The sequence below is a fragment of the Polyodon spathula genome, chromosome 6 (genome assembly GCF_017654505.1).
Source record: "Polyodon spathula isolate WHYD16114869_AA chromosome 6, ASM1765450v1, whole genome shotgun sequence".
NCBI lineage: Eukaryota > Metazoa > Chordata > Actinopteri > Acipenseriformes > Polyodontidae > Polyodon > Polyodon spathula.
The window spans coordinates 9,187,030-9,202,591 of record NC_054539.1 but is presented as its reverse complement, the minus strand read 5'-3'; the positions used below and the strand labels follow the sequence as shown (position 1 = coordinate 9,202,591).

The 15,562-nt window shown below is 41.5% G+C and overlaps 2 protein-coding genes across 3 annotated transcripts; one reads left to right on the top strand and one right to left on the bottom strand.

The window, feature by feature from the left end:
• Position 1: 1 nt before the first annotated feature.
• Positions 2-8,116, bottom strand: kat14 (lysine acetyltransferase 14). 2 transcript variants are annotated; one of them, XM_041252012.1, is made up of 10 exons: positions 7,502-8,116; positions 6,951-7,072; positions 6,368-6,489; positions 5,901-6,082; positions 4,295-4,714; positions 2,950-3,509; positions 2,276-2,409; positions 2,018-2,193; positions 1,499-1,689; positions 2-811 (listed from the first exon to the last, which is right to left on the bottom strand). In XM_041252012.1, exons 1-10 carry the CDS (start codon positions 7,767-7,769, stop codon positions 638-640), a joined length of 2,349 nt encoding a protein of 782 aa, XP_041107946.1. In that variant the 5' UTR covers positions 7,770-8,116; the 3' UTR covers positions 2-637. The 2 variants fall into 2 exon arrangements, with proteins under 2 accessions (XP_041107946.1, XP_041107947.1); XM_041252013.1 differs by having other exon boundaries at positions 2,950-3,506.
• Positions 8,117-10,404: 2,288 nt separating this feature from the next.
• On the top strand, positions 10,405-13,782 carry LOC121316802 (transcription factor Ovo-like 2). The gene is made up of 4 exons (XM_041252011.1): positions 10,405-10,702; positions 11,736-11,923; positions 12,471-12,660; positions 13,313-13,782. The coding sequence occupies exons 1-4, from the start codon at positions 10,603-10,605 to the stop codon at positions 13,621-13,623; spliced, it is 789 nt and encodes a 262-aa protein (XP_041107945.1). The 5' UTR covers positions 10,405-10,602; the 3' UTR covers positions 13,624-13,782.
• The last annotated feature ends 1,780 nt before the right edge of the window (positions 13,783-15,562 follow it).

The following is a 15,562-nucleotide window of genomic DNA, read 5'->3' as shown; positions in this document are numbered from 1 at the left end:
AAGCTATTACGTATTCTACATTTTTATTAGCTGTATAACGCGTGCGCCTGTCGCCACTGGTGTGAAAGGTAGTGTCGCAGCGAAAGTAATATCTTATCGCAGGACAAATTGTATCGTGTCCGGTGTGTGCAGTCCTTAAGTCCCGAGAAATCCAAAATATTTTCGATCTTGGACCCCACATCCATTGTGGACTGACAATTCCCCCTGCATTTGACTTCACTCTCAGTTAAAAGGACACGGTCGGGTTTGCAGTGCCAATACTGACAATCTGCAGATGGCCACTTAACCCTCAGTGATATAATGAATGTTTAAACAAGAACACTTCAAACCATCTTTGAAACATGGTTACCTTTTCAGATAAACAAACTATAAAACACTGCTCAAGAATGCAATATTTCCACTAGAGACTAACCTAACAAACTGCTAACAAGGGGTTGGGGTGCCTGCTCTTGGTGTTACTGGCTCCAGTTACACTCTACATCTAGGGCTGGGCAATTCCAGCTTGTTTCAATTAAACAACTTAGAAAACATTTAAACCTAGCCTGGAAGGACCAACTTCACCCAGTCCTGGTTAACATGGCTACAGTAATTTCCCCACGAGGTAATGGTATTGTATTTGTTCAGACAATGAACAACATTATCGACGCAACCTGAGAAAGAATGCATGCCTGCACTCCTTGCTGTCGACCGGATAGTATTTATCATAGAAGTCCAAAATGTATTCTTCAGCCTTAAATCCAAATTTCTGGTATAACAGCATGGCAGGATTGCTGGCAGAAACATGCAGGGTAACATCCTTCCCCATACACGTCTGTGTGAAGAAAAAGAATAAGGTTAATAGTAGAATGTCAAACACTAGATGCTGTGTAAAGTGTCAACACTGATGTCAGGCACAGGGACATCTGCAATGAAGAGGATGTGGAAGCTGCTGTAGGAAACTGTCAACGTATAGCTACTTATGGAGCAACATACAGCTATGGCTAAAGGTTTTGCCTCACCCTATAGAATTCATACATTTTGCTTCATAAAGGTTGAACCTGCTGAATAATGTTACGTTAACATATTGAATTACATACTGCTTTGTAGTTTTCCACATAATGAAAAACTGAACAGAACTGAAAAAATGAGACATTTCAAAATCTAAATTTGTAGTTTATTTGATTACAATAAAAGATCTAAATTTTGTTCATATATTTGTTTTATTATATCTCAATCTTAAAATTCTAAGTGATGCAAAACCTTTGGCAATAGCTGTATATTTCTCTCTGAAATAAACTTTACTGTAATCTACTGCTGATAATGCAGGTCTTGCTGCACAGTGTCATTATACAGGAATAAAATAATGTTTAATCATTAAGGATCTTGTGTCACTATTTGTTAACCAACCTAAATTGATCAAATTCCAATTGCAGATCGGCAAATTTGTATTACTTATTTAACTGTAAGACTTGCGCCTTTCTGATGCAGAGTTGCCTCCGTGTCTGTCTTTTTTAAATACCTGTATAAGATGATAAATCATGAAGGTTGCAATCCCAGCTCTCCTCCACTCCGGATGGACCAGCAGGAATGAAATGTAAGCCTCGTTGTACTTCACATCTGGAACCATGAATCCAAAGGCGATAATAACCTTTTTATAGAGCACCACGACGCTGAAGTCAGGATACTGCAAGCACTCTGACAGGTCAACCCCTAAGCAATGGAAGAGACAAGAGAAAAAAAAAAAAAATAGGTAGTGTGATTCTTTTCTAAGTGTTGATTTAAAAAACCCTGACCCCACAAAACATGGAAATCTTTATCACTGTGGCACTGCTGCTAGAAAAAAGGGTCAAAGAGACACATGAGAATGCCGTTATGCTAATGATCATACTTTTATTGGAATTGAATTACTTACCTGGATTAGCACTAGTCTTGAACTACCTTAGGTAATGTAGTTCAAGATTAGTGTTAATCAGGTTCTGTGAAACCTGCACCAACTTCAACAGCAGTTTACTATCCACAATGTTTTTTCTTTCCCTACCTGGCCAGAAGATTTCGTGGCACATTGAGTTTATGGAGGGGATGTGGTTGGGCCGGACATAGCAGTAATCAATGGGCGCCTCTGGCTCTGGCTTCCACTCCGGATCATTCCTGTGGGGGTATGCCCGGATTTCAGCCAGCAGGTGGAGTTTAGGAGGCTTGTTCTCAAAGTCACGTCTGCGTCACAGATAGAAAAAAGATTTTAAAAAACACCTGTGTCACTCAAAGCAACACTGCTTGAGAACCGCTTGGACTGTACCTTATGAATGGCTTCAGAGTGCGTGATGTGTACGGACTGCTGATGCAGAGGTCTACAGCTGTATCTGACCCCATCAAGCGATGCCAGAACGTGCCCACGGCCTGATGAAATCCTTTTCTATTGGACAACGTAGTCTGGAGTGGGGGGGGGGGGGGGGGGGGGGGGGGGACACAGAAATTGTTAAATCCCTTTTTTAAAGAGATTTGTTTAGATTGTTTTCTACTTATTTGGTTTACTGTGGAAAACTAACAAAGGTGGAAAACAACTAGCCACTGAACCATTTCTACTAACCACTGAACTATTTCTTTGACATTCTAAGCCACACTTCAACCTACTATACTCCTTAACGGTGCCAGAATTGTACATTCTTAAGAAAACAAGGTGGGTAAAATCTTATATTCTGTGATTACGATACACAATTTTGAAAGATTGTAAAACAGTTTCCATGAACGGTTTGTATAGGTGGGGGGTATTAAATAGTATTAAATAGTATAAATATATTACTATTTGTGGTGGGGTTGGGAACTCTTTGAAAAGGATATTTAATTATAAATGGATTTATCGTGGTGAGAATTTTTTTATGTTTTTAGATTTAATTATTGGATAGACAAATATCCCTCCAACTGTCTAATCAATAATGAATGCAGTTATTAGACGGACAGACAGAGAGATACCTGGAAGCGGTCAAGGATTCGGAGGTCCTGGCTGGTGGTGCGGTACGTTGCCATGCCCGACGTCCCCCTGCGGCAGGCCCCTGCCTCCTTGGCTCCGTACAGCCCCCCGACGAGGGTGAGCGCGCCGCTTACAGCCTGGTCCAGGTCCAGCAGGGGCAGCCCCCTCTCCCGCTTTGCCTGCCGCACCAGCAGCTTCCTGTGCAGCCGCTTGGCCTCTGGGGTGACGGCCACGGCGTTGAGGCAGGACTCCAGCTTCTTCAGCAGCAGCTTCTCCTCGTACAGGCTGAGAGGGGCGTAGCGGGGGGCGGCTGGCCCCTCGTCCTTCTCCAGCTGTGGTTTCTTTTTCTCCCCCCGCGCTTTGATGTGCAGGGTCTCTTCGCCCTCGTCCTGCTCCCCCTTGTCGTTCCTCTCCTCCTCGCTGTCTGCCTCCTGCTTGATGTGCTCCGCCGTGCGCATTTTCTTCCTGATCAGGACGCTGCCGGGGGCCGGCGGCATGCTGACGGGGGGGATGTACTCTATTCCAGGGTCGATGACGCCTTCCCCTTCCAGCTCTTCATCATCTGGAACAGGAAGACGAGGGACATTATATGCTTTTTGGTTTGGGGGTTTTTCTATATGTTTTTTTCTTTTATTTTAAATCAGTGTAGCACTTCCAGATTAGAGACGAGTGGGGTTTAAGATGTGTGTATGCAATTCAGATATGACCTTTCCTTTTGAAATGCTTTTCCTAATTGCAAAATTAATTTGCACATTATAATAAATTACACACAAGTATGCTACAGTATTAGTTTCTCCAGACTGTGGTGTGAAATGTGTGTCACTGCTATAACTTAACAAGGACTACGCTGCCACTATAATTTTGATTTGGTCCAAGCCAGTACGTCATGCATCAAGTACTAATTTTCACAGGTCCTGAAAAGCTACCAAATGAGTTACAATGAATAACAAACTGAAACAAAATCTTACAACCTAGAATAAAACATAATTACTACTGTAAAAACTAAATCCTGGGTATGCTGCTGAAAAGTATACAGGTAGTTCAAAAAAAGTAAACAGCCATTTGCACAAAAGGTTGAAACATTTAGGGTCATATTTTCAAAGCGCTTTTGAAAGGAGAAAAAAAAAATCATGTTAACGTTACAAAATGAGAAGCAAACACTTTGTGAGTGCCGAAAAGAACTTGTATTATATTGTTTAGTTATTTGGTTCTAGTTTTATAAAATGAACAGGCGTTTTGTCCTCTTTCAAAAAAATGGAGTTATTTAAAGACTGGAGTAAATGCTTTGAAACTAGGGCCGTTAATCTTAAGGGATCATTTAAAAGTTTTCAGCCGCTGGTTCCTTACCATGAAAAAGCGCCATGGGTGGCATGACATCTGGAATGAGGTCTGCCTCGGACAGCAGGCTGGGGGTGGCCGAGTGGGAGGCAGGAGTACCGGGGGCGGAGAAGTCCAGCGAGGGGGACGGGGAGGGGCTGGTCAGGGGGGTGCGGTCAGAGGAGCTGAGGGAAGAGAAGTCGATCACCTCCCCCTTCTCCAGGACCAGGTCGGGCCGGCGCCCCCGGCTGCTGAACTTCACAGGGGTGGAGGAGGTGCTGCGGTCCAGGAAGCCTGCCGCCTCCTTCTGGGCTCTGCGGATATCCTTGGCCTCCTGCGTCCGCGAGCGTTTCTCCTTCAGCTGCATGGCGCTCTCGACTGGGTTGCGGCTGGCACGCTTTCTCAGCCCCTCCACCGTAATGATGGGGTCCAGGGGGGGCTTGGAAGAGGCTGTGAGGCGACCACACAGAATTCGGGATTAGATTGTGCTTCCTCTACTTAATCCTGGACCCCACATCCATTGTGAACTGGGAATTTCCTCTGTACTTGACTAGTTCTCAGTGAAATGGACACGGTTGATTTTGCACTACCAACACTAACAATTTGCAGATGGCCACTTAACCCTCAACGGTATACTCAATGTTTAAACAAGAACATTTCAAACAGTTACCTTTTCAGATAAACAAATTATAATCTCTGCTCAACAATCAAAGAAATCAAGTAGAACAACTCTTAAAGCACGCACACAAATCTGCCTTGGCTACCGACATAGCAACGAATGTCCACCAAATATAGTTTATTTTAAAATTAAAGACCACACAGACCCCCAGTCCCAGATAGCACGTTCCACGGAAACCGACCTCCGGTCTGTAACTGACTCTCTCCTCTCTGACCTCTCCTCTGTCTATGACACTGCCTCTCTCTCTGACCTGGGGAACTCAAGCACTGCTGTTGCCTGGTTTTTCTCCTCTTTCTAACCGTTCTTGTCATGGCTCTCTCGCTTTTCCTCACCCCCCTCTCTACAGGTGTACCTCAAGGATCTGTCCTGGGACACTTCCTCTTCTCACTCTACACCTGCTCGCTAGGCACTCATCTCCTCTTTTGGCTTCTACCACTTATGTTGCTGATGACCAGATATTTTTCTCCTTTCCCTCCCATCCGTCTCTCACTGCCTTCTGCAGCCTCCTCAAGACTCAGCTGTTTAGACTACACTTAGATCTCTTTCTTCACCCCTCCTACTATGCACAGGACTTGCCTGACCTCAGCACCATGTTACTGGATCCTCAGCTGATCCACTATCCTTACACTATTGCACTACTAATATCTCATTGTAGATATAACTTATTGTACTCCTAACTTGTATTTCATGTTGTATTTTAAGAGTATAATTTGCACTTTCTGTAAACTATACTGTATTTAAATATTAATCTTGCATTGTAACCCTGTACTGGCCTGTAACTCCTATAAGCTGCCCTGGATAAAGGTGTATGCCAAATAAATAAATAATAATAAAAATATAGTTTATTTTAAAACTAAAGACCACGCAAACACCAGTCCCTGTTAGTAAAATAAAAGACATTGTTTTGTACAGCTTTAACTGTAACAAACACTTGTAGAAAGAACGTTTTCTTTTCACCTTTTGCCTTCAGTGAGGACAAGGCTGTTTTCTCTCCCTCGGGCTTCAGGGTGGGAGGTTTGTTGAGGACCAGCTTCCACCAGCCGGGCTCTCCGAACTCCTGAGCTCCAGACCGGAAGAACAAAGGGCTTCCCACGGACAGGCACCCAGCCACAGTGCTCCACCACGTCGTGGTCTTCTTCCTGCACCACGAGGAAGTTAGGAATATAAAACAACACAACTGTTGCAACATCCCTATAAAATAAAGCTAATGAGTACTAATACTTCAAAGTGAGACAGCTACCCACTGGCTAAGAGGGGGTTCCTGGTAATACTTATCACACGGCGCTCACTGTTAACCAACACAGCGTTCAGTGTCCTGTGTCAGCTGCAGCTCACAATCTGACTTTCCTGACCTTGCCAGACACTCATTTCCTCCGCACTGAGTTCTATTGCTTAATTGTATTACAAGTCGGGGGACCTAGTACCTGTTTGCTAGCAAGAAGGACCAGTGTCTCCCGATAAATGCGCAGATATCCTCCTTCCACCTGAAGTAACCCTGACGACCTGTTCCTTCAAGTGAGAGGTTGTACATAGCCAGCATAACCACCTGCAAACAGTCATGTGTTCAGTCCTAGTACTGAGAACAAGGCAGGGTCTTCTGTTATTAAAACCTTTATTTACACATTTTAGTTATCTAATAGCACTTGTGCAAACCAACACATGATATACTGCAATGATAGATTATTGTTCAACGTGGCTGCCTTTATAGAATGCTTAGTATTCTTACGGCAATCAATTAAAACAAATAGCCTATTAGCTTAATGGCATTCACTCCTGTGTGTGCTGGATAATACACTGTTAGTCAATAGCTGTAGAACTCAAACTGGTAACTTACACAGTGCAAGTCATTCTTGAGCTTTTTAATTTGTATTTTATTTTTTGGTATTAGTTCAACACACAAATAGATCTTATATCCCAGAATTGTATTGTTTAATACTAATTTAAAAAGGCAGGAAAAGGTCATTTATATTGTTTATTCCCCCCAAACTTTAGAGCTTAGACTCATACCTGTTGCCAGGTGAGCCTCATTCTTTCAAACTGTTCTTTGCCGTCTTCTGCACAGTCAGCACAGGTAAACTTGAAGAAGTTGTCGCCTTTTAGGTAACTGGGCTGTTCTCCCCTTAGCTGGCCTGTGAACAGATATCAACCACCATTATACAGTACTAAAGCAGGAATCGCAAACGCCAATGTCCGAGTGCTGAAACAAGTCTAGCTTTTTGAGTCGTGGGGGAAAAAAATCCCCCTAGCTGGCAGTGCTATATTTTTTTTTATCCCTGTTCCAGAAAGCAATGCATACTTAAAAATGTACATTTGCAAGACCTGGTTGGCACAAAAAAATGGCCTGTTTGCAGCACTGGGTACATATTTAGATGTTTTAAACATATACAGAAATAAGTACTGCACTGCAGTTAAAGCCATTCCAGTTTTTAGCTGCACCAGAGATTTTCATCTGTAGTTACAATTAAGCTCAGTGACTAATTAATCAGGAAAGAAAAAACTACAATGGCTCAAACTGTTTTTTTTCCATACCTTCTGAAAGTTGATGAAACTCTGCTTACCGGCAGGTATCCATTTATGACACTTGTCACAGTAGAAGGACATCTCCTCAGTCCAGCTGGTATCTCCTTCATCCCCAATGTCGCTGTTGAGGGAGTCTCCACTCTGGTCATGGGAGAGGTCCACCGAGGCCTGGTCCTCTGACTCCACAATGAGGAGAGTCTCCCCCTCCACCTCCCCTTCCTCCAGGCCCTCGGAGGCGGAGGTCCGTGTTGCGTCATCGTCCACCCGCTGGCTTCTCAGTCCTCTCAAGTCTCCACTGTCATCCATCACTTCAAAACTTTAGGAAAACTAAACTACAAGTACAAGCAATCTCTACCTCAGTGTCCACACCGTGAAATAAAAAAAAAACAAACAATGCTAGCAAGCACGCTTCATGAACTCACACACAGCTGCATTTCACCAATTTGTTTTTCTGTCCCCACCCCCCCCCCACCCCCCAATTTATAAACTAAAAAATATATCTATATATTTGGCAAAATGCAGTAAAGTCCCTTTACAAGCTTGCGGAACAGCAACAAACTCTGGTCCAGTGCTGCTTGCTAGAGGCACTTTTGCTGCATGAATGGAGATGTGTTTCCAGCACGGTAATAGCAAGTGTGTAGTATATCTAGCTCAGTCTAGCCGGTCTGTGCGCCCGCTGCATTCTTCTCCCGTTCTGTTTCAAGCTCTCTGGTTAGAGTGATTTGTTCTTCCAGCTGTCGCAGATTTTCCCTTTTACGAGCCTGTCTCTCAAGATCCCTGATGACACTTTCATGCAGTCTCTGTGAAGAAAGTCCATACTCATGAAGTCTGATTAACATCTACAGAGGAGCACAGGCAGGGATTTCTCTGCTTTGTTATGATAAATAATTCAATACTGGTAAATACCAATGTCCTAGTGTCTTGGTGCACAGTACATTATTACCCATGCAATACAGGCACAAGGCAGAAAGTTTTGCACAACATAAATATTACATGATAATAATGGATCACTTTATTGTTAATACTGTTCGTGAGTTTCTATAAGGGAGGCGTATTTTGTTACTACCCTGTCATCCCAAAGACCTTCACTAGACATATAGTGGATCTTTACTACGTGTAAACGGGAACCAGTTGGCCAGCTTACATTTGGATCGTGAAAAGTCAGTCTCTACATTTTTATACATTTTAATATATAACTATTTTATACTGAAATGTATCATTAAAAATAAAAAAAATATATAGTATTTCCGTAATATAATATGCGACCTAACACAAAGGCATGATTATATCGTTCCCGTGTTTCCTACCCGGACATCAATAAAAGATACCACAAAGGCAGTGCACATTCGCAACCACTTTGTCCATTTATTTGCCAGATCTGTTTAGAAGTTTTATTACGAAGCAATAACCAGTACTATTAACACAGTGCCATTCTTAACATTAGGAAGCCTTTGTGTCCAGTCCAGGTTTATATATATATATATATATATATATATTATATTTATATATATATATATATATATATATATATAATTATACTTGGAACCTTGAGCAGATTTAAGTGTCACAGGAGAGACAGGCTAAGACAAAACTATACAGTTCTGAGAGTAAGAGACAGGGAAAGCAGTCACCAGTAATTAGCTCACTCGTTCTACTTTGGAGGTTGTAGACATAACTACAACATTAACAGCGTTTACAACGCAAACGCGCTAAAACGAGGCACTGCAACGATGCACGGCTAGCAGACCAGGCAATGTGTGTTTACAGACCGAGCTAATCGATCTGTCCCACGCAGTCTGCATCAATCGAGTGGAGTAGTCGAGAAAGGGGCTTGGCAAGATTGCATTCGTTAACGCTTGGGATATTTGAAGTGTTATAGAGCTTGTCCAACATCCTGAGATATATTTAATTGTAATCAATAAAGCATGTTCCAATTAGTTATATCGGTTATTACACAATATAAGTTATATTTCTCCGAGACACATGAATAATACAGAACTAATGGGGCGGGACTAGGGTGTTTTTTTTTGTTTGTTTGTTTGTTTTTCCAGTTTACACCATAGCTCGTGCCATAATCAAGGTACCATGTTACCATTCATAGACATTTCTCCAAGTTCATTCATTGGTACTACCAAAATGTTACCCCTGATCTTTCTTAACAGCTATTCATCCCATATAAATTAATACTATTTGTATGTGGGATACTCTTGGCTTACTAAATATATCGGTATCCACGATACAGCAGAGTTTACAATCTAGCTTCTGGTCAACCAAACGCGAAAACAGGAAACAGAATATGAGAGGTTGACGACTGCAAGTAATGAAGTTCAGACGCTCTGGAAATGTACTAGTTTTATAAACACAGCTCTCCTGCATGGTATTGTTAATATTTTTGTTTAAGTTAAAGATGTGTATATGTTATTAACACATTATAAGCATACCATAAACCATTGATGTTTAAAGTTGAAGACGTTTCAGTCTTAAAAACATCACCCATTTTCCCAAAGTGTTAGTCAAGGGATTTTAATGTGCGATTCCCGCAAGCGTAGTATCTCCAAAATGGTATCCATTTACTACCAATGCAGAATGACACATTCATTTAAAACTGACAGATTACAAGTATTACATTATTCGTGTTTTTAGTTCCAGGAATTACACATTTAACACCTACAATAAGAAAATAATTTCGTGCTATAATTACATTTTATTTATGGTGTTAATTATTTACTTGTAATTCTAAAGTGATCACGCCCTGAAGAAGTTTCGGCTCCAACTAAAGTCAAAACACTGTATGCTTTTTCAGCACCCCTTGTTCACTGAACTATCCCTACTACAGTTAACACCTATGCTCTTTACAATCGGGCCTCAAGGATGGGTTGGGGCGTAATGTGCTTCAACCGGTAGAACAGGTAAGTTTGTTGACACCGTTATTTTTCACATACGCATGCTCACTTCCAAATTTCCTGGTCGTTTTCATCGTCGGTTTCAGTTTAGGGAACGTCATTTCACCTGAAAACCTAAGTTTAGCTGCAATGAAAGCAGGAGGCAACGTTATTTAACACGCGTTGTTTTAGAAGCGAAACGTTGCCGAACGGAGAAGGTAAAACATATGCAAAGGTGAGAGCAAATCCGCTTCATCATGCCCCGTGCGTTCCTTGTAAAGCGAAATAATTCCTTCCCTACCCTAAAGAATTGGGATGACCTGCGAGTGGAGGAACGAGCAGATACCTGTATTCCAGGTAAGTCCGCGGCTGTTAGAAGATTTGTTTGTGTGGGTGTCACATTTTTTTATTTTTTATTTTTTTTAAACTTTGTTTAGGATGTTTATTTTCACAATGTGTGTAAAGCAGATTCACAACCTTCTCTAAAGCTCTTTGGATTATCATTTGCATCGTTATCGTTGCATACTTTTTAAATTCCAGCTGTTTGATTTGTAAACATAACGGGTTTTCCCATTTTTCCACATACTTATTTAGGGTTAACATCTTAAAGAATACTGTTGGTATTTCCTTGGTTAATATTTAAACATTGCACTTAGACAGCATTGTCAGGCCTTCTGTGGAAACCCAATAGAAATATGTTGCATATGTAAAAACAAACGCAAAAAACCCCCCAAACAAACAAAAAAAAACTTATATGAGGCACAGCGTAAAAGTATTGTGTTTTTGTTTTACGGATGATTATGTACATTTGGCAGTTTAAAATATTTCATTTAATTTTTTCATCCATCCATATAAAACTATCAATAGTACTGAATTTAGACACAAAAATAAACTCGATGGTAAACGTTTAGGCAGTTTTTTTTTCAGTGTTGAAAATTATATCTGTTATTTCTATACGTTTTACGTGTTAATTTAATAGTTAACATTGCAATATGCAACATACAATAAATGACTAAAATATGATACACAAATGAAGCATGCCCCAGATTGCCCGGTCTATTGAAGGTCATATCATGCAAACTCATGTCCGAATTTGATGAGCTGTTGTTTTATACTTGCCTCGTTTTTTTATGTTTGTAACATGGTTGGCTGTATCTGGGGGTGCACATGCCAAAATTTGATTTGCATGAGAATTTATGAAAAGTTATTTTAGATATAACTCTGTAGTTAATATTTGACATGTGGTGAGGATAATGTACTGTAGTATGAGACACTTACAGCCTTTCCATATGTATTGTCTAGGCATGGAGTTGCTGATTGGTAAATTCAAGTACAAGACTGTTTACCTTCTATACGCCTGTCTATATTGTGTATTTTTTTTTTATTCCAGTGACTGATTGTTTAGTACAGTGCTTCACAGAGGAAGACAACAAGTCAGTGCTTGAAATAACTGCTGTCGAGACCACAGCAAACCAAGACAACCCTGTCCCCTGTCACACAGAAACAGTGCTGAAGAACACTGATGAACCTCTTCTGGGATATGAAATAAAACAAGCCACTACCAGGACTAAAGTCAAGGTAATAACACGATTCTTCATCTTCTTTCTCTTTACCTTCACCTACAGCAATTAATGCAACGACTACTAGTACATTCAAATGTGTACCTAAGCTAAGCACTCTTGTCTTTTTTAGTATTCTTAAACCACTGGGTTTGGTGTTAATCCCATCCTCAGAGGATAATGTGCAAACCATTCTAACAGAAGATTTCACAATCCGGATTAGCACATATCTGGTAATACCTTTAGGTGAGGTAGTCCAGCACTAGTATTAAAGAGACTAGTGTTAAAGCAGTGAAACCAGTCGTCAGCGGTCCCATGAAGAGAAACTGATTGTGTAATGCTGATGTGTGTGCAGCAACCATTGACCCACATTGTTAAGGGCCCTCCAGATATGTAGGCAGAGAGATGAAAATGGAACTTGTTTTAAATTATAATCTGACCCAAACAGTGCTCAACCCCCCTATGACACAAAGTCAATCACACTGACTGCTTCCTTCGGCATGAGCATGGTCAGTTGAGTTTGCCGCCCTGTATGTAGGTGTCTTGTTTCTGTGCATCTATTGTAGTTCACAACAGGATTCTGCAGGGATGAAGAGCAGTTCACATGCACTGTGTGCTGTAAAGCGTTCCGCAGCCAACGCATCCTCAACCGGCACCACAAGTGCCACCGCATGGTGAAGAGCCACCTGTGCAGCTTCTGTGGGAAAGGATTCAACGACACCTTCGATCTCAAGAGGCACATCAGAATCCACACAGGTCATCAACTCTCATTTAACTACAGTATCCCCAGGCTTTACTGCAGTATACTATTGTAAAACCAGTAGCAAGATGTAGGAAACAGTGACAACTTTAGCAAATGTCAGGGTGATAAGGCATGGTTCAAACTCATTGTTAAAGATTAGCAAAATGGGGCTCCCAAGTGGCTCATCCAGTAAAGGCACTCCGCGTGGAGTGCAGGATGCGCCCTATAGCCTGGGGGTCGTCGGCTCGAGTCCAGGCTATTCCACTGCCCACCGTGGACGGGAGTTCCCAGGGAGCGGTGCACAATTGGCAGAGCACCACCCGGGTGGGGAGGGCTAGGTCGGCCAGAGTGTCCTCGGGTCACCGTGCATCAGTTACCCCTGTTGTCTGGCCGGGCACCTGTGGGCTTGCCTGTAAACTGCCCAGAGCTGCATTGTCCTCCTGTAGCTCTGGGTGGCTGCATGGTGAGTCTGCAGTGTGTAAAGATGCGGGCGGCTGACGGCACGCACTTCGGAAGACAGCATGTGTTCATCTTCGCCCCTCCCAAGTCAGCGCAGGGTTGGTAGCGGTGAGCTGAGCCTAAAAATAATTGGACACGACTAAATTGGGGAGAAAATAATAATGAATAGGGATTTTATAAGTAAAATATGTCATAAACATTTTTCAGGCATCCGTCCTTATAAGTGTGAGATCTGCAGTAAGGCTTTCACACAGCGCTGCTCATTAGAGTCGCATCTCCGAAAGATCCATGGAATGGAGCAGAGCTTCACCCACAAGCAGCGGCGAGACAAGCTGTATGTCTGCGAGGACTGTGGGTACACAGGCAAGAGTCACGAGGCCCTCTACCTGCACCTGAAGGACAAGCATCCCGCCAACGCTGTGCTGCAGAAGACTTCTAAAAAACTGTCTGTCGCTCTGAAGAGCAAGCTGAAAAAAGTGCTCCAGAGCAACTCCGAAATCAGCAACAATGAGAACTGATAAAGGATGCCATTCGATATGACGTCTGTAATAAATTGAATGGGGTTTTTTTTTTCTATAAGTGTAGAAGGTTGCAGTACATACATTTAACCCCTTAAGGTACACAAGGAATTGAGCAGCTGTTCAAATGGTTTCTTCTTAAAATACATTTCAGAGTGACTCATGTATCACAAGGAAACTGACAATTTGGATGACCAGATTTTAAACCCTGTTTCATGCACCTCATTGCAAAAATAAAAAAGTTGGCGTCATTTTATTTGTGGGACACATATGTCCCTTGTACCTTAAAGGGTTAACCAGGTTATTCACTGTATGATTACCTTTTTATTAGTAGATTTTAAATAGGACGCTATTAAGAATAATCCCGCTATTTAACAATTACTGGATCCAGCAGCTAAAAAGTCTGTATTTTATATATTTTGAGTACATATTAACTGAGCTTCCCATTTTGTGGGGATACGAAGTGGCTTGGGTGTAGGTGTATGTTACGTTATCGCAGGGTGGAGCAACAATTATGAATTTAAGAATGGTTGGGAATGAAACACGCTTATACAGAATCCGTAAATGTATTAAATAAAGACTATTTTGATAATGAAAATGACTGGTATTTGTAATGTCTGCACATATCTTGGGACAGTAGTAGGTGTGGTCTTCTGCTGCCTTAGGAACACCTCCATTCTGAGGATGTTTCTCTTATACTATCAAATACAGGCATGTTTTAATACCAGGAATTTAATAACGTGTGGACAAAAATTTAACCTTTAATGTATGACTCCTACTACAAAAATAAATAAATAAAATACAAGCTAGAAACACCTGTTATGAGAGCTGCACAAGATCCTTCTCATCAAAAAAAACATGATGTTGGGGGTTGGAGGTTGGGGGGGCGGACGGACGGACTTGCCTTCTCAAACTAAACCGGGTGATTAACATTAATACTCATACTTGCGAACTAATCACGTCATAAAGATTAAGTAATGTTAGGTCTTGTAATGTTTCTATCAATTGTGCATTTGACAGCTGCACAAACGTAAAAACAATACAAACGACGTTACAACAGAAACAAGCTGTGTAGCAAATAAACAACGTGCTATTGTTTTAATGTCAGTTTTATGTGTGTGTGTGTGTGTGTGTGTGTGTGTGTGTGTATATATATATATATATATATATATATATATATATATATATATATATATATATATATATATATATATTAGACTGCGCGTCGCAACCGAGTTGCGACTGAGTTGGCTGAGAGTGCTCGACCACTCGACGAGTTGTCGCTCTACCGCTGTGGGTGTTAAGCTGCTAATATAACGATATATTTCTGGGATTTAACCCTAAATTTACATCTATGGCTATGGCAACGGCTAAAGTTTTGCATATATATATATATATATATTATATTATATTATATATTAAAGGGCCCCGTCGACGTGAGAAACTGAGCGATTATAGTAGCAGCCACTCATTTTAAATTTTAAACGCAACGAAGCGTTCCTAAATACCCGGAAGTGTTGTTACAATAGTGACGTTTTTTTAAGAACATAAGAACATAAGAAAGTTTACAAACGAGAGGAGGCCATTCGGCCCATCTTGCTCGTTTGGTTGTTAGTAGCTTATTGATCCCAAAACCTCATCAAGCAGCTTCTGGAAGGATCCCAGGGTGTCAGCTTCAACAACATTACTGGGGAGTTGATTCCAGACCCTCACAATTTAGGTACGCACACATTCTTACCCGGTTTACACCAGGGCTTACTGCACTCAGACTCACCGAGTGCAAATGGTGTGGCGGCTATATGTAATTTAAAAGAGGAGTAGCCAGAATATTGTAAACAACGGATCCCAGAATTCAATGCGCTGTTTCTAGTGCTGCCTTTAATGCCATATGTGTTGCTTCCAAGAGAGTTTTTTTTTTTTCTTTCTTTGAATTATTTAT

Bases quoted from the DNA above. Each gene is read 5' to 3' on its own strand.
- kat14 (XM_041252012.1), bottom strand. From the start codon at position 7,769: ATGGATGACAGTGGAGACTTGAGAGGACTGAGAAGCCAGCGGGTGGAC. The intron at 7,073-7,501 runs GTAAGCAGAGTT...ATCTGTTCACAG, and splicing joins TCATAAATGGATACCTGCCG to GCCAGCTAAGGGGAGAACAG. The intron at 812-1,498 runs GTATTTAAAAAA...TTCTTCACACAG, and splicing joins TGATTTATCATCTTATACAG to ACGTGTATGGGGAAGGATGT.
- LOC121316802 (XM_041252011.1), top strand. From the start codon at position 10,603: ATGCCCCGTGCGTTCCTTGTAAAGCGAAATAATTCCTTCCCTACCCTA. The intron at 11,924-12,470 runs GTAATAACACGA...CATCTATTGTAG, and splicing joins CTACCAGGACTAAAGTCAAG to TTCACAACAGGATTCTGCAG. The intron at 12,661-13,312 runs GTCATCAACTCT...AACATTTTTCAG, and splicing joins GCACATCAGAATCCACACAG to GCATCCGTCCTTATAAGTGT.